The sequence below is a fragment of the Trichophyton verrucosum genome, assembly GCF_000151505.1.
Source record: "Trichophyton verrucosum HKI 0517 chromosome Unknown contig00295_1.f1.exp, whole genome shotgun sequence".
Taxonomy (NCBI): domain Eukaryota; kingdom Fungi; phylum Ascomycota; class Eurotiomycetes; order Onygenales; family Arthrodermataceae; genus Trichophyton; species Trichophyton verrucosum.
In genome coordinates this window covers 1261-23001 of record NW_003315454.1, presented here as the reverse complement: position 1 = coordinate 23001, position 21741 = coordinate 1261, and the positions used below count along the sequence as shown (strand labels likewise).

At 48.3% G+C, this 21741-nt stretch overlaps 8 protein-coding genes across 8 annotated transcripts; 6 read left to right on the top strand and 2 right to left on the bottom strand.

The window, feature by feature from the left end:
• Positions 1–404: 404 nt before the first annotated feature.
• Positions 405–1628, top strand: TRV_03516 (mitochondrial carrier protein, putative; the record flags this gene model as incomplete). The annotated part of the gene is made up of 3 exons (XM_003022259.1): positions 405–499; positions 583–1437; positions 1505–1628. The coding sequence occupies 3 exons, from the start codon at positions 405–407 to the stop codon at positions 1626–1628; spliced, it is 1074 nt and encodes a 357-aa protein (XP_003022305.1).
• A 464-nt stretch (positions 1629–2092) lies between these two features.
• On the top strand, positions 2093–3005 carry TRV_03515 (putative nuclease domain protein; the record flags this gene model as incomplete). Its single annotated transcript, XM_003022258.1, has 2 exons — positions 2093–2583; positions 2711–3005. The coding sequence occupies 2 exons, from the start codon at positions 2093–2095 to the stop codon at positions 3003–3005; spliced, it is 786 nt and encodes a 261-aa protein (XP_003022304.1).
• Positions 3006–3284: 279 nt separating this feature from the next.
• Positions 3285–4095, bottom strand: TRV_03514 (uncharacterized protein; the record flags this gene model as incomplete). The annotated part of the gene is made up of 2 exons (XM_003022257.1): positions 3285–3847; positions 3915–4095. The coding sequence occupies 2 exons, from the start codon at positions 4093–4095 to the stop codon at positions 3285–3287; spliced, it is 744 nt and encodes a 247-aa protein (XP_003022303.1).
• A 445-nt stretch (positions 4096–4540) lies between these two features.
• On the top strand, positions 4541–6503 carry TRV_03513 (uncharacterized protein; the record flags this gene model as incomplete). Its single annotated transcript, XM_003022256.1, has 4 exons — positions 4541–4581; positions 4775–5061; positions 5118–5665; positions 5727–6503. 4 exons carry the CDS (start codon positions 4541–4543, stop codon positions 6501–6503), a joined length of 1653 nt encoding a protein of 550 aa, XP_003022302.1.
• Positions 6504–7385: 882 nt separating this feature from the next.
• TRV_03512 (uncharacterized protein) lies at positions 7386–9753 on the top strand (the record flags this gene model as incomplete). Its single annotated transcript, XM_003022255.1, has 5 exons — positions 7386–7478; positions 7547–7677; positions 7746–8040; positions 8099–8578; positions 8635–9753. The coding sequence occupies 5 exons, from the start codon at positions 7386–7388 to the stop codon at positions 9751–9753; spliced, it is 2118 nt and encodes a 705-aa protein (XP_003022301.1).
• Positions 9754–10386: 633 nt separating this feature from the next.
• TRV_03511 (uncharacterized protein) lies at positions 10387–11301 on the top strand (the record flags this gene model as incomplete). Its single annotated transcript, XM_003022254.1, is given in 5 exon segments — positions 10387–10390; positions 10452–10485; positions 10565–10685; positions 10705–11077; positions 11213–11301. The coding sequence occupies 5 exon segments, from the start codon at positions 10387–10389 to the stop codon at positions 11299–11301; spliced, it is 621 nt and encodes a 206-aa protein (XP_003022300.1).
• Positions 11302–14763: 3462 nt separating this feature from the next.
• Positions 14764–15788, bottom strand: TRV_03510 (uncharacterized protein; the record flags this gene model as incomplete). The annotated part of the gene is made up of 4 exons (XM_003022253.1): positions 14764–15007; positions 15082–15207; positions 15278–15448; positions 15490–15788. The coding sequence occupies 4 exons, from the start codon at positions 15786–15788 to the stop codon at positions 14764–14766; spliced, it is 840 nt and encodes a 279-aa protein (XP_003022299.1).
• Positions 15789–16236: 448 nt separating this feature from the next.
• On the top strand, positions 16237–21453 carry TRV_03509 (uncharacterized protein; the record flags this gene model as incomplete). Its single annotated transcript, XM_003022252.1, has 3 exons — positions 16237–18086; positions 18149–20759; positions 20821–21453. The coding sequence occupies 3 exons, from the start codon at positions 16237–16239 to the stop codon at positions 21451–21453; spliced, it is 5094 nt and encodes a 1697-aa protein (XP_003022298.1).
• Positions 21454–21741: the final 288 nt, after the last annotated feature.

Below are 21741 nucleotides of genomic sequence, written 5' to 3'. Positions count from 1 at the left end.
GTTGTTTTTGATGCTGCAGCTCAAGTATCCCTCGAACCGGGAAGCACGGCTTACCTCCCTAGCTCCCCACGCGCACCGAAAATTTGCCGGCATTTGCTGACATAATACGCTCGGATCCCACGGGTTGGCGTTGTCAGCTCGAAGTTTATCTCGTTATGCCTCGGCTTTGCGACTTTAGGTTACGGCAGTTCCTGCTGGTTTTCGTCTGGAGCATGGAATATCAAGTCAAACAACTCCCACCGGTCGCAGAGCTGAACATCGATCGGGCCGGTTTATTCGCCTGCGTGACGCATAGCCTTGCTATCTCCTTATTTAGCCCCATGTCCCACGCCATCCGTTTTTGAGAGAGAAGTCTTGCGATCTTTTGTTTTTGCTGAAAGATCGCACCGTTATACTTATCAATCATGTCCGGTCAATCGAAGCTCTCCCCTTGGCAGAGCGCAGTCGCAGGGGCTACTGGAGCCGTTGTTGCAAACGCCCTCGTATACCCCTTAGATATGTGAGATTTATATACCTGGTTATCCTTGTATTATAGCTTTTGGGAATGCGGTTCAGCTAACGTGAAATTCGATGGCCCTGCAGTGTGAAGACTCGACTACAAGTCCAGGTCAAGTCCCAGAAACTATTGAAAGGTGACATCTCCGATGGCACGGTGCATTACGACTCTACAATTGATGCTATCAAAAAGATCCTTGCCGATGAAGGCCTCTCTGGGCTATACTCCGGCATGAATGGCTCTCTCATCGGAGTCGCGTCGACGAACTTCGCATACTTCTATTGGTATTCCACCGTCCGAACCCTATATACGAAATCACGACCGAACCAGAAACTCGGCACCGCTGCTGAGCTGGCTCTGGGTGCTGTTGCGGGAGCTATTGCTCAGGTTTTCACAATCCCTGTTGCGGTTATCACAACGAGGCAGCAAACACAGCCGAAGGGGGAGAAAAAGGGACTTATTGATACGGGTAAAGAGGTCGTCAATAGCGAGGATGGATGGAGTGGTCTATGGAGGGGTCTTAAGGCCAGCCTTGTTCTGGTAGTCAACCCAGCTATTACGTACGGTGCCTATCAACGCCTTAGAGAGATCATATACCCAGGCAAGAATAACCTGCGGCCTATGGAAGCATTCTGTGAGTTCTCCGTTAAATGTCTAGTTATATTTCCCTGGTGGCTATCCACAAAACTAACTGGGTATCTAGTGTTGGGCGCCATGTCCAAGAGTTTGGCTACAATCATCACCCAGCCGTTGATTGTAGCCAAGGTTGGTCTACAGTCTCGCCCACCGCCATCCAGAAAAGGAAGGCCCTTCAAGAGTTTTGTTGAAGTGATGAGTTACATTATCGAGCATGAAGGTACCCTAGGTCTTTTCAAAGGAATCGGCCCCCAGATTATGAAAGGCCTATTGGTTCAAGGCCTTCTAATGATGACCAAGGAGAGGTAAGGGCTCTATGTTTAATTTCGAATAGAACTCCTTGCGACCTCAGTGCTTACCGGAAATTTATAGGATCGAACTGCTCTTCGTTCTACTCTTTGCCTATCTTCGAACCCTGAAGAAGGAGAAACTCCAGAAAGTCGCTGATGCTGCCGCTGCTAAAGCAAAGCAATCAATGCCAGCGACCCTGAAATAGAACATTTACACATTGGATGTGGCCGCTGATCTATAACTACGTATCTCTAGTCTTGATTTTTCCTACTGGATCCTGGGATGGTTCCATGCCAAACTTGGTTTTGCAACTTGTATAGTTTACGAAATATAGATTTACTACTTTACATATCAATATCATGGCTAAGGTATCTTGTTGAATGTGAATTGTTCAATCTTTCCTTGACCTTGGCTCTTTGTCGTGCAGGTCGAAATAAAGTCCGTTGCGCCGTGCCAAGGCCCTAGTTACAGCTCTCTAAGCTTAAATATTTACCTGACCGAAAATATGCAGAGGCGTTTATCAATAACACCAAAGTCAGAGGCTGACTCTCTCTTTACTATTTCATCTAACGTTCTTGATGCTGGATATTTATATATATATGATCCCTTTACTCTGTCTCAGTGCTAGCCATACCTTGGAGGACTCCCATTAACTCGCAAGTGACCATCATGCGATGGCTCTTCTGGACATCAGACAATGACAAGGATGAATGCAATTGCAATAGCAAACCAAGCTCCAATAGCAATGAGAAGCCGTCAACACTCTCGAGAGCTACTAAGGATTGGAATGCATTGTCCAATGCAACCAATTGGTCTCATTTTATCGAACCGTCAAATCTCATTCCCACCATCCTTTTAACGAGCGGCATCTTATTTGCAGTTCGAATACATCGTCGATATCTACGCCGAATCCCAGAAGCGCCTAATATATCACCGTCCTACCTTCGACAACGAAGTATATTGGGCAAAGTCACGAGTGTGGGCGATGGAGATAACTTTCGCATCTATCATACTCCCGGTGGGATGCTTGCGGGATGGGGTTGGCTCAGAAAGGTGCCTACATCAAAGAAAGACTTAAAGAACAACACGGTACGAAATCTTTCAATCAACATTGTGATCTCCCTTGTTGAAATTTCTAACCTATTAACAGATTCACATCCGTATTGCGGGCGTTGATGCACCGGAGCTCGCTCATTTCGGACGCCCAGCCCAACCTTTTGGCGAAGAGGCACACAAGTGGTTAACGAATCGACTAACCGGCCGCAGAATACGTGCTTACGTCTATAGGCCTGACCAATACAGCCGTGTTGTAGCTACCGTGTATGCTTATCGATTTCTATTTTTCCCCCAGGATATTGGATTGCAGATGTTAAGAGAAGGCCTGGCAACTGTCTATGAGGCCAAATCTGGCGCCGAGTTTGGAGGGCCGGAGCAAGAGAAGAAATATAGGAATGCTGAGGCGTTGGCTAAGAAGAAAGGGAAGGGGCTTTGGAAAACAAAGGGTTCAAATAACTGGGAGAGCCCTAGAGACTTCAAGTCTAGGATGAATACCATGGACCAGGAGAAAGGTTCTTCTGCGTGATTGACTGCCTTGAAATGACGACTGATGCCTTCTTGATTCGAGCGTTCTAGCGTTAAAAGAGGAATTTTTTTCTTTGAATATCTGATACTATGTGTGAAGATACTGATATGGTATCTAGCAGCCCATATTCTATGTATATGTGATGATAATTCTTTGTCAATATTATTACAGCTGAACGAAGGGAAAACAAAGTGAGAACTGCCCTTATCCAAAGGCATCCGTATCTAAGGCCACACGTTATACATGGCATATCTTTACCAGGATAACATAGGGTGGGTATCAACAGAATCGTTTATCGATTTCAGCAAACAACTTCGGGCTAATGTCATCACTCGAATTGCCCTCTATACGCAGAACACATCCTTTTGTTTCGTAATGGTCTAGCAATGGTTTGCTGGTCTCTTCAAACTTCCGGAATCTCTCCTTCCAGACTTCGGTAGAGTCGTCGTCCCGCTGAACAAGTGGTTCCCCCGTTATATCATCCTTTCCGGGAACCTTTGGTGCATTGAAATCAGTGTTGTATACCCTGCCAGATCCAGGGTGCACCCATCGAGAAGATATTCTCGATAGTATAATGGATGGGGGGGTAAGAAGATGAACAACAAGATTTATGGGAACGAGGGACTCGAGGCTGTTGGCTTGGACGGCCGTTCGGGGGAACCCATCGAGTATGAATGAGGCCGATGAGTTGAGTGATTTCTTCGACGATGGAGCGGATGTGGATGAAACGTTGGGCGATGGCACAAGCCACCCTTTAGAGGTAAGTTCGGAGGATATCAATTCTAGGATGGTGGCATCTGGAACCAGTTGGCCTGCAAGCAGAGCTGACTGAACCTTGAGTCCTATTATTCGGTGCCGTTAGCAGTTGATTCCCACCAATGAACAACAAGCGAGTCGATAGCCACATACCTATTTCTGTCTTATTGCGAATGTTCTCCCGTAACAAATCCCCTGAGCTGATCGATGCAAGCTGTGGATACCTCTTGATCAGTCTCTCCGTCTGGGTGCCTTTCCCAACACCTGGTGCTCCAACGAGGATGATCCGCGCAGCCTTTTTCAACCGTCTAGTTGCTGCACTGGCACCAACCATTATGTACTGTGGGAAAAGCTATCCGCCAAAGAAATGCACGAGAGCAATATGCACGTCGAGGAACCCTGGCTGCAACGGCGTGAAAACTCTAATAACTAACTTAGTAATCGAGACGTAAGAAGAGTGTATCTGGCCGGTACTTCGAGTAACCTGCTGTGAGGCCGGTAGAGCGTGTATGTGCGACCTCAAAATGTGAGAGAATGGTGGTTATATACAAGGTGCAGGTGGTTTCGGCGTTGGCGATGCTCACCCGGAAATGTTGAACTGGCGGCCTTGGAAAGGGAGGCAAAGCCTGGGCAGCCTTCCAGCCAATCCCGGCCTTGGAAAAGAGCCCGAAGCATGTGCACGGCTCTGCGGGGACCAACCAGAGGGCCGGGAGGGAAAGGGTGTCACGTGTCAGTCCATCGCGATCTGGGCGAGTTTCGGCTGAGGGGATGATATGACGATGCATAGTCAAGAGAGAGCCGCATGTTTCGCTGCACAAAGGTAGGCAAGTTACCGCTCAGGCAATCCGTCGCTGTTCGAGTGCTCTGTAAGAAGAATCTCTCTGCCTCTCCTCGAAGGGCTGCGGGCCGAGTTCGGGATAGAGAGTGGTTGTGCTTATGTAATAGGTGACATCAATATCACGTGAACAGTATAAAGTTTATGGAAGTGGTTTCGCGTCTCGACGCGATTTTAGGCGTGAAGCAAGAGACGACGCAGCAGACGAAGACGGAGAGAGACGAGAGGGCCACAGCATCTTCGATAGCTCCGACGACAGTGATACAAGGTTTATCATGATGCAATACGATAGGAATCGAGTTGATACGAAGCGTCGGGCCGGCATTGACCATAAAAAGCGGCAGTTTGCAACGCCCGTCTATAAACATCTTCAATATTCACACCGGCTGAACTTCTATGAGGTGCCACCAACAGCGGAAATCACTCTGGAGCAGTTTGAGCAATGGGCAATTGATCGTCTTAGAGGTATGAGACTCTTCCTTCTTAGGTGTCGAAGTTGAGCGATACTGATTATCTTATAGTTCTATCTGAACTGGAGGCTTGCTCCTATCGAAATAAAACCCCGGCGGAAACGGCTGCTCACATCGCCCCTCTGCTCAAAAAATTCCTCCCGTTGAACTCAAATACCTCTTTGGGTAGTAGTAGTGACGATATACTTCAAGCTGAGAGACAGAAGGACCACTATTCCCATTTTATACTACGGCTTGCGTTCGCTTCAACCGATGATTTGAGGCGACGGTTTGTCCGTCTGGAGTCTATGCTGTTTAAATTCCGGTTTCAGCAAGATGATGCACGGGAAAGACGCGAGTTTGTGGACAGTTTACATTTGGACTGGGAGACAGTGACTGACGAGGAAAAGGCCGAGTTGGGCGAGGCTTTGTTGGCGTCGACTCCTGGTCTTCGATGGGTTGATGACGAAAGTTGGTTCAAGGTCGACTGGGAAGCTGTACCTGAGTTGATCGAACGGCGAAGTATATATGTGAAGAAAGGGAAGGCATATGTACCTTTGCGCGAACAGCTGAGCATGATTCTTGCAGAATTCACATCCCGGTTGGAAAAGGCTATGGAAGTATGTTTGCACCACGGTACTTGATTGCACGGATTATAGGAAGCTAACCAAAAACATCTAGCTCACCAGCCGTGCTCTACCCCGACTTGACGAAGATGACCGCCTTTCGCCAATTCTCCAGCATCTATCTAAGAACTTTGGAACCGCAGACTCTTCTTATTCTGAAGGGGAGGGTGCTGTTCCCGGAGCCCCGATCAATGCCGCCTCAGTTGACGTATTAGCACAGCATTTTCCGCTCTGTATGCGGAATCTACATATGCAACTCCGGAAGAACGCACATTTGAAACATTTCGGGCGACTCCAATATACCCTTTTCCTCAAAGGCATTGGCCTGTCACTTGATGACTGTCTAGTGTTCTGGCGGCGGTCATTCCGGAACATAACTGATGACGAGTTCAACTCCAGATATAAATATAACGTTCGCCATGCATACGGTGATGTCGGCGGTGACATGAACCGGAGAGGACGAGGGTATCCACCATACTCATGCCAAAAGATTCTCACTGATAATGCTCCTGGCACCGGCCAGACCCACGGGTGCCCCTACCGACACTTTTCACCAGATAACCTCGTCTCTCTGCTTGAAGCGGTCGGTATAACGGACCGAGAGACCCTCCGCGGTGTACGGGAGGACGTTGGCCGAACCCGCTATCATATTGCCTGCAATCGAGTATTTGAGCATGTTCATAAGAACGAGCTAAAGAAAGTTCGGGACGAAGGCATATGGAGTCAAACTGAGCTTGATACCATCGTTCACCCAAACGTTTACTTCAAGCGCAGTTACTTACTGAAGAACCTCAACAATGCACCAAAAACAGAGGTTGAAATGACGTCGTAAAATGATTACTGACTTAGGGTTTCGGCTGAGGGCAATGTAACGGCGTAAGCGGTCATCTTCCTGGGCGTTGCCTGCCTATTTATATTATATTATATTTTATTTTTTCAAATTCTAGTATATATTTTTGAAGGCTTCAATGATTCTAACATTGATTTACCGTGCTTTCTGGAGACAACAGATTTATACAGTCCCAAACAAATCGCTGTAACAAGATTAATACTCCAAAATAGTAGAGCACGTATCCATTCACGAGAGAACGAAAGGAATGGTGCAAAAACGAATCTAGAGAGCAGTCAGCATAGTTGTTACCTCTGCTGATTCCCGGCCTCTCATAAAGCATCAGAATGAGCCATCAAAACCAGGTGCCCAGCAATGGGTATGAAGAATTCGATCTTCGCTCGACGCGAAAACAGCAGTGTCATAGAGGAAAAGACAGGAGCTGCCAATGTAATGTGAATTAATATGTCGGCGTTGTTTGTTGTAAAAGAAGAAGAAAAGGAGGAGTTGGAGAGAGAGAGAAAATTTTCGCTATTATTTATACGCAGCGCGCGCTAGGTTTTCCCGCTGGCGCTAGCGGGCTGGCTACGGCGGGCGAGAGAGACCACACCTGCCGCATCCTGCAACCTGGCATCAAATCGGCTTTCCCACCACGACGACGAAGCCAAACCTCCCAGAGAGCTGCCTGGACTTCTGCCAACCTGTTCAACGGGCTCGCTGCCAGCAGACTGCTTTTTCTTCTACCTGTGTCCTTTCTTTACATCTAATGTGATTATGCTTGCAAGCTTTTATTGATATCCTCGCCTCTGTCACCTTGTTTTGTTGTGCTATCTCTCCCTCCCGCCCCCTTGACCTCCGAACCAAACGATCGTACCTCACGGCAACATGGACTACGAGGCTTTGAAAGACCAGTGGAATGATGCGGAGGAGCGCGATGGCGTTCGATTAAGCTGGAATACCTTCCCAAGCACGCGCATGGTTCGTTTTATTTTTCGCAAGGTTCCGGCCAGATCTATGGAGTCGGGAAGTCCTAACAGTGGTTACAGGAGGCATCTCGGCTTGTGGTCCCCATTGGAGCTGTATACACCCCATTGAAGCAGCGGCCAGAAGGCACCTTGCTTCAGTATGAGCCGGTTACCTGCAAGATGCCTTGCAGGGCGGTCCTCAACCCCTTTGCGTACGTTGCCAAATCTCCCCGCACTTCTTTCTTTGATCGAGTTTTCATCAATTGACCACGGTGAACAGCAACGTTGATATTCGTGCACGTATCTGGATATGCCCATTCTGTCTCCAACGCAACCCTCTTCCGCCGCATTACAAGGATATCACCGAAAATGCCATCCCGCCGGAGCTTCATCCGGAGAACAGCACCGTTGAATATCGGCTAGCCCGCCCTGCGCCTGCACCTCCAATCTTCCTATATGTAGTCGATACGTGTCAAGAGGAAGACAGTTTGAAGGCATTGAAGGACTCCCTCATCATGAGCTTGTCCCTCCTGCCTGCCAACGCTCTTGTCGGCTTGATCACCTTTGGAACTATGGTATGTCCACCATCCGGCTAGGACCATTACTTCATTCCGCTGACGTTGTCTCATATAGGCCCAAGTCCACGAAATTGGATATACTGAGTGTGCAAAGTCATATGTTTTCCGGGGAAGCAAGGACTACTCTGCAAAGCAAGTTCAGGAAATGCTTGGCTTGCTCGCTCCCAATCTCAGAGTCGCTGCACCACAGCAGCCTAACCGCCCAAATCCGGCAAACTCGCCAGCGGCCCGATTCCTTCTCCCAGTCCAGCAGGCAGATTATCAGATTACAAATGTCCTCGAACAGCTACAGCAAGATCCCTGGCCCGTTGCCAATGATAGACGTCCACTAAGATGTACCGGTGTTGCTCTTAGCGTTGCGATTGGTCTGATGGAGACCTCATTTCAGGGTGCTGGTGGCCGGGTAATGTTGTTCACAAGTGGACCAGCATCCGAAGGCCCTGGTCTAGTTGTTGGCCCTCAACTGAAGGAACCAATCCGTTCCCACCACGATATCGACCGGGACAATATTAAATATTTTAAGAAAGCTGTCAAGGTACGATGACAAGTCCTTTCCGCTGAAACGCCACAGAAATGTCTAACGAACTGTAGTTCTACGATAACCTAGCAAAGAGAGCAGCCCACAACAGCCACATTGTGGATATATATGTTGGCTGTCTTGACCAAGTTGGTTTACTGGAAATGAAAGGTCTGGTTAATTCAACGGGTGGCCATATGTTGCTCACCGACAGCTTCACCTCGTCTCAGTTCAAACAGTCTTTTGTTCGGATCTTCGATAAAGATGAGAGTGATAACCTTACCATGGGGTTCAACGCATCTTTGGAAGTTCTCACTACTAAGGAACTAAAGGTTACCGGCTTGATCGGCCATGCTATCTCTCTCAATAAGAAGTCCAGCTCGGTTGGTGAAACTGATTGCGGAATCGGAAACACCTGCTCTTGGAAGATGTGCGGAATTGACCCTGCTGCAAGCTACGGCCTGTTTTTCGAGATTGCCAACCAAGGTGGGCCGGCACCTATGCAGCAAGGCCCTCATCGAGCCATGATGCAATTCTTAACTTACTACCAGCATTCTTCCGGACAGTACCATCTCAGAGTCACTACCATTGCTAGACCCCTCAGCAGCCCTGCCGGAGATGCAGCTCTTGCCCACTCGTTCGATCAAGAAGCTGCAGCAGTTTTGATGTCTCGTATCGCAGTCTTCAAGGCGGAGGTTGATGATGGTCCGGATGTTCTAAGATGGGTTGATCGAATGCTTATCAGACTTTGCTCGCGATTTGCCGATTACAGGAAAGACGACCAAACATCGTTTAGACTTGAGAAGAACTTCAGTCTCTACCCTCAGTTCATGTTCCATCTTCGACGAAGTCAGTTCTTGCAGGTATTCAACAACTCGCCAGATGAGACTGCTTTCTACCGACATGTTCTCAACCATGAGTCGGTCAGCGATTCTCTAGTCATGATCCAGCCTACCCTTGACTCCTACTCACTTGAGCACGAAGGCAGTCAACCAGTGCTATTGGATTCTGCCTCCATCCATCCAGCCCACATCTTACTCCTAGATACCTTCTTCCATATCCTTATCTTCCATGGTGAGACAATGGCAGAATGGAGGAAAGCTGGATATCAGGACCAAGAAGGCTATGAGAACTTCAAGGCAATTCTTGACCAGCCAAAGGAAGACGCAAGAGTATACAGCCCTGCCCATTAGTAAATTACTTATATGGCATTACTAACGCCCTTTTCTTTCAGGACCTTATCCAAGACCGATTCCCACTCCCTCGTTTTATCGTGTGTGATGCGGGTGGTTCGCAAGCACGTTTCCTTCTCTCTAAGCTTAACCCATCGACTACACATTCTTCCGGCGGCTATGGAGGTAGTGCACCCGGTCAAACTATATTCACGGACGATGTTTCCCTCCAAACGTTTATGGACCACCTTATGAAGTAAGTAGCATGTTCAAAAGGTCATTAATCTTTCGATGCTAACAACGGTCCTCCTAGACTTGCCGTTTCTGGCACCAACTAATGAGAGAACGGTTCATGTTTTGGAGTGGTAGATGAGTGATAGTGAAAATTCAATGATCAATATTTGCTTAGTTAGTCAATTTCAGTTCTTGAATTCAAATAATGGCACGCTATTGTTCAGGTATCTCAGGGTCCAGGGCAGCACCTGGACAAACTCTATATCACGTGATATAATAGGGTCTTGCCCTAACGCGCTAGTTCGCTAAATGGAACAAAACCAAATTTGAACTTCGAGCTTCAACATCTGGAGACTCGCACTTCATCACCTCACCACCTTTCGACAGAACCAGGAAGATAGACTACCTTTCGCACTCGCCATGCGTAAGTATCATCTCCTCTGGTGTGCTATGGCGGCCGACTGACATTTATACGATGTAAACAGCTCCAAAGCCAGATCCAACCGAAGTCAAGGTGATGTAAGTTTTTTCGTCTTCATCAATTTTGTTTTACCAAGCCCGCAAAATCACAATGTGCTAACAATTGCTCTTTCAATAGCCACCTTAGGGCCACTGGTGGTGAAGTCGGTGCCCAGTCTGCCCTCGCTCCCAAGATTGGTCCACTCGGTCTTTCTCCCAAGAAGATTGGTGAAGATATTGCGAAGGCCACTGGTGACTGGGTACGTTTTCGAATACCAGATGATATTCGCATTTGTTGCTGTCCAAACCGGACTAATAAATAAACAGAAAGGTCTCCGTGTCACCGTCAAGCTTGTCATCCAGAACCGTCAGGCTACCATCTCTGTTGTTCCCTCCGCTTCCTCTCTTGTCATCAAGGCCCTGAAGGAGCCCCCACGTGACCGCAAGAAGGAGAAGAACATCAAGCACTCCAAGTCCATTCCTTTCGATGAGATTGTTGAGATTGCCCGCATTATGAGACCTTGCTCTTTTGCCAAGGAGCTCCGCGGAACCGTTCTCGAGATTTTGGGTACTGCTTTCAGCGTTGGTTGCCAGGTCGATGGACGCAGTCCTAAGGATGTTAGCGACGACGTCAAGTCTGGTGAAATTGATGGTATGTGGCCCTCTAAAAATAACTTTACTTGAATTATGTCGGAATACTAACGTGTTTCGCATAGTGCCCTCCGAGTAAATTTAAAACCAAAAGAAAAAGTTAATGAAATGAAATGACAAAAGAGATGTGAAATAGGCACAACAGCCGTTTCCGCTCTTGGTTTCTTCTACTTGTACTACTACTCAGAGAGAGCTTCCCATTACTCCATGGGATTTACGAAGTAACGAAACTTTTTTTTTTCCACCTCTTCATCTACACTTCGTGCCAACCCTTATACCCCTCACTGCATTATCTATTTTCCCCTACCCAGCCTTTGCCAACACTCTGGCCTGTACCGGCGCGAATGTTTTCATTTGAGCAAAATCTCTACGGTACTGGCCTATTTTGGTGCAAAGGAGATTGAGTGACCAACTACTCACCGCGGTATCCTGGATGGTGCTCGGGTATTGCTTCCTTTCGGGGAAATACATGTCCATGCATCTATCCTGTGGATGCGGTGGTCCATCTTGAAGGTCTACATGTCTTCTCAGCCTTTAATAACCTATTTGGGTTATTGGCTCAACCTTTCATTTGATTTGAAAAGTATTACCAGGATAGAAGCATTTACTCCCAGGTACTCTGAACTGCAAGTGGAACGGCTCTATGTTCGTATCATTTGAATGAATGCAGAACTCGAATTCATGTTTCTTCCCCTTTGGGTAAAGGACATGATCTGATACGCTCATTTCAGCAGAATCGACAATAATTTTAACTGTGCATATTAAGGAACCCTTTCTTTTTCATGTTCCGCTTCCCCCCGCGCCGAATAGGCCAGACCATGTATGTGCGTATCTGCGTTGGCCCGAGATCCCCGTTTGTAGCAGCCCAACGTAGGAAACACCGATGCATATCCCCGCAACAAATGATTAGACCTGAGAGCGTCAAACGAACGAGAAGTGAAGAAAAACATTGTTGAGCCAATCATTCTCATGACTACTATTACATGGCCGTTCATACATCATACACATGGAGAGAGAATAGACCAAACGAGCTGCTGGCAGGCGAACATAGAAAAAGAAAAGTAGATGGCCGTCGATATAACAAGAAGATCTTGTGATTGCAGCTTGCATGTCACATACAGAAGCCTTTCGCCTCTTTGAACGGAGGAGAAGAGATGGAGAATGTGATCAGTTGTAACACCGTTTGAAAGTGGCTTGCAGCTCGCCCACAGCCTGGGACGACGAAGATCGCCCCCTTGACTATAAGCCATGTACTCCGTACCCGAATTCTGAAAGTATGAAGACCCGTAGATGAAATCAAAGTGCTTTTCATGCCTCATTATACGAATGCTGAAGCTCGATATCAATAAATATCAACCAATTAGTCAACTACAAATCCAGGGGATATTGCATATGTATCCTGTAGAGCTCTGTATCTGTATATCCGCAGCCCGGTGCACGAAGCAATAGCAAGCCTTTATCATATTAAATGGTGCAGGAAACCGTCATATATACGTAGGTAGCCTTGTGCATGTACTCCATGTCCAACCATGCTCGAAGGAGAATTTCGGACAGAACAAATTTAAATTAAAATTCTCAAGGGGGAAGACCAACTTTTTGGACGCCAAAGCGGAACAATCTCCAGTCTATTTTATTAGCCAGTCCGTATAAGCAATAGTCGTGGGGGAAAGAGGTGATGTAGAGCATTGAGTAGTTAATATAATGATGGTACCTGAGGATATGGTGGCTATTCCCGCTTCAGTTTCTTATATTATATTAGAGGTAATTCGCCATTTTGATATCTCCATTAAGCTATCGGCATTTTCGGGCCAGCTCCCCCCCCGGTCGTCTTGTCTTCCCCATAATTACTGCGGGAATATATTATAATAAAAAAAGGGAAGAATGAAAGAAAGAAAATAGCGAGAACTGTTTAGGTTTGCCCTCCCGTTGACGGCGATTGCTCAACGTGTCCAGATGCCAGGCTGGATCAAAGAATAGAATCGAAAAACGACTGCATCACGTACAGAGTACCTTGTCCGTTATTCGACCTGCGGGGATGGAGGCAAACCACGATACCCTCCCGTTCCCATGTCGATTGCCAAACACTACGAGCAGGTGAACTGTCCAGGATATTCCTTTCAGCCAAGGATCGCCTTTATCCCGGCCAAGTGGGGACAGCTCTGTGGGTGAATCCATGCTTTCAAGCCTTTGAACCGATCGATGTGGAGTCTCATGTGGATGTAGCCTTGATTTCTTTTATTTCGAGCTATTCGAGTGTGAGATTCATCTCCCATCGTCCTGGTCTCTGGCCCGTCTGCAGTGAAAGCTAGAGGGAAGAAGCAGACGGGTGGTCGTGTGTCCTTGCATCAACAAACGCCTGTCACATATACGCAGGAGCCGAAGCCGAGCACACCTCGTGTCTGCGAGCAAGCAACGCTGACTCCAAAAGAGAAAGGGAGCGGATGTATCAGTGGGACCGTTGGAGCCACAGCGGAGTCATCCTTTCCCAAATGAAGAATGCTCCGCAGACCATGTATGCTGACGATATCCAACAGGTGCCAAGCTGCGACCTGGCCCATGTACGGGAAGTACCCATGCGTGTCATCAAATATCGAGTATAGGGAAAAAAATAATCAAAGCGCAGCAGGAGGACGCAGATACTGCTTCTTCCCAACACCTGTTCCACAGGTTATATCATACTTTCTCTTTTCTTCTTCTGGAGGCTGCGATAAGGCGAAGCTGAGCTTGTCGAAGAAGAGTATATAAAGATGCTGGAAGGAGAGTTCGAAACAGGCCAGTGAAACATGATTAATCACACGGTTAAGCCTCGCCTAAGGGTGGAGCCATATAGAGAGCTCATCCACAGCCACGCAGAGATGTTGTCAGTTGCCGCGAGCCAAGATGATAATGCTGATGTGATGATGATGACGGGTAGAGGATTGTTTAGTTGTTGTTGGTGAGATCGGTGTAATCCTCCCGGCGTTTCCGAAGAAAAAATGGTTTTGCCATATTAAGTATCTCTGATGAATATCTTGGAATCTCCCCTTTTCATCATGCGCGAAGCCCGTCGAATCGCAGTTCGACACTGTAGAGATTAATACCCGGTACGGGTGCATTGTTCGGGGCCGCTCTGGAAGAGGCCCAAGGTCCCAATCAAGCCACAGTGACATCTGGGCGTTTAACGGCCATCAGTATCACCCACACAACAGTGGGCAAAGACACGCTGATTATCGCCAAACCAAGTGGACGCCGACGCTGGTCCCAGAATAATAGGTTCCGCCATACCGTATTTGTATGCAGAGTTGCGCCCTCAGCCCATCATCAAAAGTGGAAGAGAAGCCCACAAGTGAGAGGAGAACGCTCATCCTTCGACTACATCGCTGTCACCAGGGGAGAAGAGAAGCCACTCTGGTCAGAAATGTGTCGGCGTCCCATACCATCCCATAGATGTCCAATATACTCCGTCCAAGGCACATCGACATGCACCACCCATCCACACACAACCCTCTGAACCTGCACAGCTAGCCTGCATCCCTGTCCTGAGACCTGCGAGCCCATTGCTTTTTCCCTGTGGTCGACTAGTTAGAAGCGGCCGCCCAGCCTGGTCCCTGTCACCACCCGTCCCACCTTCGACCCTCCCTCCCCATGCCTCTAATAATAGCCCCATCAGTAGCATGTTGATGGGCGTTTTTTCTTTGCTGCGATCGCCTAAGCCCACCGCGTTGCTTGGCTGCTGTGGTCCAACTGCCTGCCTTCGACTCCAACTGATCTTTCTGCTGGGCGGTTTCTATCGTCTGCATCATAATCTTGCATCGTCTCGTTGTCTGAAGTGTTGTCACTGAACGGCCGCCCAGTGGCTGTTATCCCTCCCTTGTCCACCAACGCCGTCTCCCCCCCCCCCCTTCCATCCTTCTCCGTCTCCTTGACTTTTTGCCTTTCCATTCCTTCCAGGCTATAGAGTTGGCGTTAAGCACACTTTATACGCTTGCCGTGTTGGTGTGGACCTGGCTCGCCCTAGCGGCTAACATCCATCTCCAGTTGAAAACAGATCTTCTGTTCTTCAATTTGCCTTGGTCTTTGTCTCTTCCCTTCTCTCTCTTTCTCTTGTTTCTTCTCTTATTATCTCTTTCTGCTGCCCCTGGCTCTGCCTCTCTAGCTCGATCGGTCGGCTCTCTTCTTCGACCGTCTCTTCCCCCGTCTCCTCTGCTCCTCTCGCTCCTACCCGCCCGCCTGCATCTCGCCAGGGCCGCTAGCTGTGGCGTCTCTTGTCCCCGATCTCTTGAAACCTCCTGGCCTGACCTCATATGTCTCCACCGTCGCCGCCAGGGCAGGCTTCAACCCAGCCAGGAATTTAGTGCTTCGGTCGTGAGAGCCCATAAATCTTCCTCGTCTGCTAGTTAAGTAAGTCGACTCCAGACCTTCGGATCAACGAACGCGGTTTTGCTGTACTCAAAAAGCGGAGCTTTCTTGTCGCTTTCTTCATCGTGTGTTTGCCCGTCTGTCAGTCTCTTGCCTGCTGCGCTTTGGTCGACGTCGTCGTCGTTGTCGTTGTTGTTGTTCTTTTTCCTTTTTTTTTTTTTTTTTGCTTTTCTTTCCCTCTCTCTCTCTCTCTCTGCCTCACCGCCCTGAGTCTGCCTTTTTTTCTTCCAGTCTTCCACGACCGGCAAAACTTCCAACCTCACCTCCATCAACGACCGCAGAAACCGCAGCTCGACCGCGATACCTGCGGCCATCCTCGCCTCGATCACTCTTTATCCCGTTGATGGCTTGGAGCAACGGCCTTCGTGTGTACTGACACTGACGTCGCTTGCCAGAAACCGACCCTCCTTCATCGCGTGCGGCTGAGCCGGACTGCAACCACCCATAAGCCTCCCCGGTTTGCTCAGGGCAGTGCCCTTCCAACACCCGTTATCAGAGAACCCTGTGCTATTTGGATCCATCTCTCTCACACACACTCTCTCTCTCACGCATACACACACACATCGGCCAGGAGTCATACGTGTCCGTGATGTGGCCTCGAAAACGAACAAGAAGATTCCTTGGTTGATGAAGAACTCTGCTTCGCCCGCCATTTTCGAAGTAGTTTTTTCTTTTATTTTGCGATAGACACGACCGATAGATGGGAGTGAGAGAGGAGGGAAGACGGTATTCTCCCCCCGTTTCCCGGCAGAAGCATTCAAGATGCTGCCGTCAGTGGCACACCAGCCTCTCCAGTTCCTCCCGCACCGCCATACTCAGTCCGTTTACTCAACCAATACTCCTTACGACCTCCACGGACAAGGCATACATTCTTTCCAGGATGACTTCCAATTCTCACAATACGCCAACCACGGGCCATCCTCTTTGATCAGAGGGAGCAGGACGCATTGCCCACGACCAATCCAGCGGCCTGAGGTACACAACCTGCCAGATGGCCGATTACCCGCCGGTTCTGCCTCGCAAGAGAATACGTTACGACGGAAAACACCCAATGGTACTCTTGCTGCCGGCTACGATGCTACTCCTGGAGATAGGTCTATCCAGCAGCCTGCTACTAAACACATTCTCGTCTCCTCGCTTGATAATAGCCAGATAATGCCCCAGCCTGGCCTCTCCCTCGATCCTCTACAGCAATTCAAGACTGTCGAACCGCTACCTCTTTCTCAGCACCAAAATTTTCCTCCCGCGTTCAAGCAAGATGCAAATAGAATAAATACTGTGCACAACGGTATACCACAAGAATTTCCAAACACTAACTGGATTAGATCTCTAAATCCCCCCCAAGGAGGCATCGACTCGGTTTTAAATCAGACCTCCAGCTTAACTGCAGGTCAGAGGTATAACTATTGGCAGAACCTGCCCACAGTTCCCACAGTGCTTGCGTCCTCTTTTCAACCTGGCCTCGGGGGACCTGAGTCGGCCGCTGCAGCGCAGTATGGCCAATACTGGCCTGACGGGCCATACATGCCCCCGTACCGACCTACCACTTTTGGAGATACGAGATATCAATCTACCCCGTCATTAGGACAACACTCGCTGCCCACCAACAACCGGCTCGCAGACGCTCAATCACTTTTTAACAGACAATCTCTCCCCCCTTCCGAATTTCTTGCACCAGGTTTCTCTTGGAACCCACTCCCGGCCCAGTCAACTATAAACGCCCAACAGCAACATCAAGTATATGCTCACGACCTCTCAAGACCTCAACAACATTATGCTCCCGGTCATATCCCTCAAAAGGCGCCCGATCAAATCTGGGATCAACCCCAGTTACAGTATGGGTCATCACTCCCTTCAAAACATGACGTACATCATTTAGATTCGGTTGATTCTCTACGTTGGCAACAAACTTCACAGAATGGCCTGCATCCATCCGCATCTAACGTTACCAGGTCACCGAGAAACCCAGAGTTCAAAGAGAAGACGCTCTCATGGGCTCATAGCGTTTACGTCGATCTTCTTGCATCGTTGCATAATGCCAGGAAGAAAGCCAGTCAGGGTGCAGATTCCCATTCTCGCGAGCCTCTTAAACCCAGCATATACCCTAAGCCTCCAAGGCAGCCAACCTCCGACTTCTCACATTCCGAAAACATGGCCAGAAAATCCAGGAATCACGATCCACAAGTCCAGGCCATGAACATGCACCCGCAACGAAGCCATTCCATTCATTTAGATCAAACCGTGGGTGGGTTTTTCGACACAAAGAGACACCCTGCCCACAGGCAATTTCCATCCATTGATGATTCCGCTCAGTTGAGGCATCTAAATCAGTCCTTTAATCATGGAATGTCGTCTGATATGTCGATGAATGGATATCGGACGATCCGACGTAGCCATGGCGCTTCGATGTCTCGTATGTTCAGCCCTGCTCACGAAGCAATGTCAATATCCGAAAAGGCGGTTTCTGCTTTGGAAATGCTTGGTAGTCTCTGCAAAGAGAGTGGCTGGACATGGATCGATGGAATGCTCGTTGGTGGCTGCCTTGCCTACGGTCTAGGTGACTATAACAGAGCTATGCGTTGGTATAACCGGGTTATAAACCAAGATTCCACGTAAGTTTGGATTTTAGTATATGCCGTTAAAAGAGAGTTTATGCTAACTGTAACTATAATAGGCACGTTGAGGCAATATCCAATCTCGCTGCCTCGCTTCTTGCTTTGGAGCGTCGAGAAGAAGCTCTTCAGCACTGGCTGCGAGCTATAAAATTACGTCCAAGCTACTTTGATGCTGTCGAGCATCTCATCGGGTTGTTATGCAGCAGTCAGCGAGGGAAAGAAGCTGTCAACATCGTTCAATATGTCGAAAATTCTTTAAGATTACCACCAAGCGGTGACTATTTCAAGTCGAATCGTGCATGTGATCAGTCCGATACGGAATCAGAAGACAGGGAGTCCAGCGTATCGACCACAGAATCTGCCGACAAAATGGCATTTGACTACACTGACAGCATCCAGAGCCCATTGGCATTTGCTCGTCGCGGGTCTGACCAATCTACCCCTGGCTTTGGATCGAGTGGTTATGCTATCCCTGGGGCTGATAATGGCAGAATCCTTGGTCTTATACATGCCAAAGGAAACATGCTGTATGCTCTGGGTGATAATGTGGCCGCTGCTGGAGCTTTTGAGGAGGCAATCCTCATTAGCACAGGCAAACGACGAGGAATGAAGAGCCTTATCCGCCATATCCTTTCGTCTTTTGCTGATGATAACAGGCGCGGCATTCCTACTTGCCGGCCATATGATCCCAAGGAAACCGTACTGCTATTTCCAGACAAGGCACTGCAAACGGCAAAGTTAGTATTCCACCCGCATGGCATATTGCCTGGCCTTCAATTTCTCCCAGATGGTCTGGCCAAAAGGGCTGCAATTTCTACAACCAGCAACTCGCTACTTTCGCTGGCCAAGATATACCAGGATGGCATGGCGTCGACATCTTCAAATGGAACCCTGAGGAGCACACCAGGCGTTCGAGATATTCTTGCTTTATACTATCTGTCGCTGTCGCTACAACCCAGCCCGTCAACAGCAAATAACGTCGGGATCCTCCTCGCAGGAATTCAAGGAACGTCTGCTAAATCCGTTCGCACGGCTGGCGAATATCAAATTCCAGATATTCCCGGTGTCACTCCTGGCAGTGGCATTGCACTTGCTTTGGCTTATTACAACTATGGCCTAACCCTTGACTCAAGACACGCTCATCTCTACACCAACCTAGGGAGCCTTCTCAAGGATATCGGCCAGTTGTCTGTTGCTATTAAAATGTACGAATTGGCTGTCCAATGTGACAATAAGTTTGATATTGCACTAGCAAACCTCGCAAATGCTGTAAAGGATTCTGGCAGAATCAACGATGCCATCGGATACTATCGGCGAGCTGTGAATGCTAACCCAGATTTTGCCGAGGCAGTATGTGGCCTAGCAAATGCATTGAATTCTGTGTGCAACTGGGGAGGTAGAGGAGGCATCTCTCCTGGTCGTGGAATCAGGGATTTGTGGCACGTCGATGATCAAGGCCGGCTACGTGATGCAAAGGAGATGACAGCTGATACGGGATGGATCAAACGAGTTGTTGATATAGTTGACAAACAACTGAAGGATGGTGAACTTTGGGGCTGTGGCACTCTTCAGAACCTAACCCCTGACCAATTGTGCTCGGCCCTGATGTCTCCATCCAGCAATACCACGGATGCAATGAGCAGACGAACAACACTCAATTCCTTGCTACGTTCCTGGTCAGGGAAAAGGTGGGAAGGATCCCGGACTGTACGACTGATAGAACGAATGGTGAAGTATATTGGCTGGCAATGGTATCAAGATCGATATGTGCATCGCAGAGAATACCCGGCTTCGAGGTATGCACGTCCTAATTTTCCAGGGGCACTCACCCCACCCAGTGCACCAACTGTCTTACCATTCCATACATTTACTTGCCCATTATCTGCGAAGCAAATTCGCCATATCTCTCAGCGCAACGGGTTGCGTATTTCTTGTTCCACACTTCGTTCCCCATGGCTTCCTGCTACGGTATATCCACCTCCAGCTCCGCCGAATCCGCAAATCATAGTTGGTTATGTCTCGTCCGACTTCAACAATCACCCTCTGGCTCACCTTATGCAGTCTGTTTTTGGCCTTCATAATCCAAGTCGTGTAAAAGCGATTTGTTATGCAACCACAGCCAGTGATAACTCCATTCACCGTCAACAAATCCAACGGGAAGCTCCTGTTTTCCGTGATGTTAGCAGTTGGTCTGTTGATCGACTGGTGGATCAAATTGTCAGAGATGGTGTTCATATTCTCGTCAACCTAAATGGTTATACACGTGGTGCTCGTAACGAGGTGTTTGCAGCTCGACCTGCACCTATACATATGTCCTTCATGGGATTTGCTGGGTCATTGGGTGCCGAATGGTCCGACTACATTCTAGCCGATGAACTCTCTATTCCACCTAGTACTCTGGCCCCTCGAGGACAATCCGCAAGGATAGAAGATCGACTGTATGATGTGGATCACAACGAAGATGCAGATGACTGGATATATAGTGAGAAAATTGTGTATACCAAACACACCTTTTTCTGCTGTGATCACAGGCAAAGTGCACCAGATGCACGCGCGCCCAAGTTGACATGGGAAGAGGAGCAAGCAAATAGGTGGAAGATGCGCAAGGAGCTGTTTCCCGACCTCAAGGATGATACAGTGATTCTTGGTAACTTTAATCAGCTGTACAAGGTATGTCTGCATAGCCATTGAACCCGAACAGAACATGAATAAACTAACAATGAGCTGCTAGATCGAGCCAACAACGTTCCGTACATGGCTAAGGATTTTAGCCGGTATTCCTAATGCTATACTCTGGCTCCTCCGCTTCCCTGACGTTGGCGAGCACAATCTCCGACAAACAGCAAAAGCCTGGGCTGGCGAAGCAACTGCATCAAGGATCGTATTCACCGATGTTGCACCAAAACACACACACATTTCTCGTGCTCGCATCTGCGATCTCTTCTTGGACACGCCAGAATGTAATGCTCACACCACCGCGGCTGACGTCCTTTGGAGTGGCACACCACTCCTCACGTTTCCACGATACAAATACAAGATGTGCTCTCGCATGGCATCTAGTATTTTAACAAGTGCGCTTCCGCAGACGGAAGATGGCAAACAAGCTGCGAGACAGTTGATTTCTTCTGACGAGGTTGAATATGAAAAAACTGCAATTGAGCTGGGTTTGGGGATGAAGTACGAACCTGGTAGTAACCAAGGCAATGCAAGTGGACGATTGTTTGAACTTCGGAAAATGCTTTACTTGAATCGGTGGCAAAGTAAACTGTTTGATACCCGAAGATGGGTCAATGATTTGGAAGAGGCGTACGAGAAGGTTTGGGCGAACTGGGTTCAAGGAGAAGAGAAAGATATATGGCTATGATGGGTGTATTTTTCATGACATTTGTTTTGTTTCTGATTTCCCTACATCTTCTTCTTCTTTTTTTGGATTTTTAATCTTTCCCTTCTGTTTTTACCTTGATCACCCACTTTATAATTCCCCTTGCTGTTCTTATCTGTTTGAGATGACCTGGAGCGATACCAAGTCGGTTTATCCACGCTTTTATGGGCAATTTCGCACTTTGTTGACCCTATGGGTGTTCTAATTATGCAATATTCCCGCCTTATTATGCAGCCCATACGGGCTCCTGCGATATGACCATCATGTACT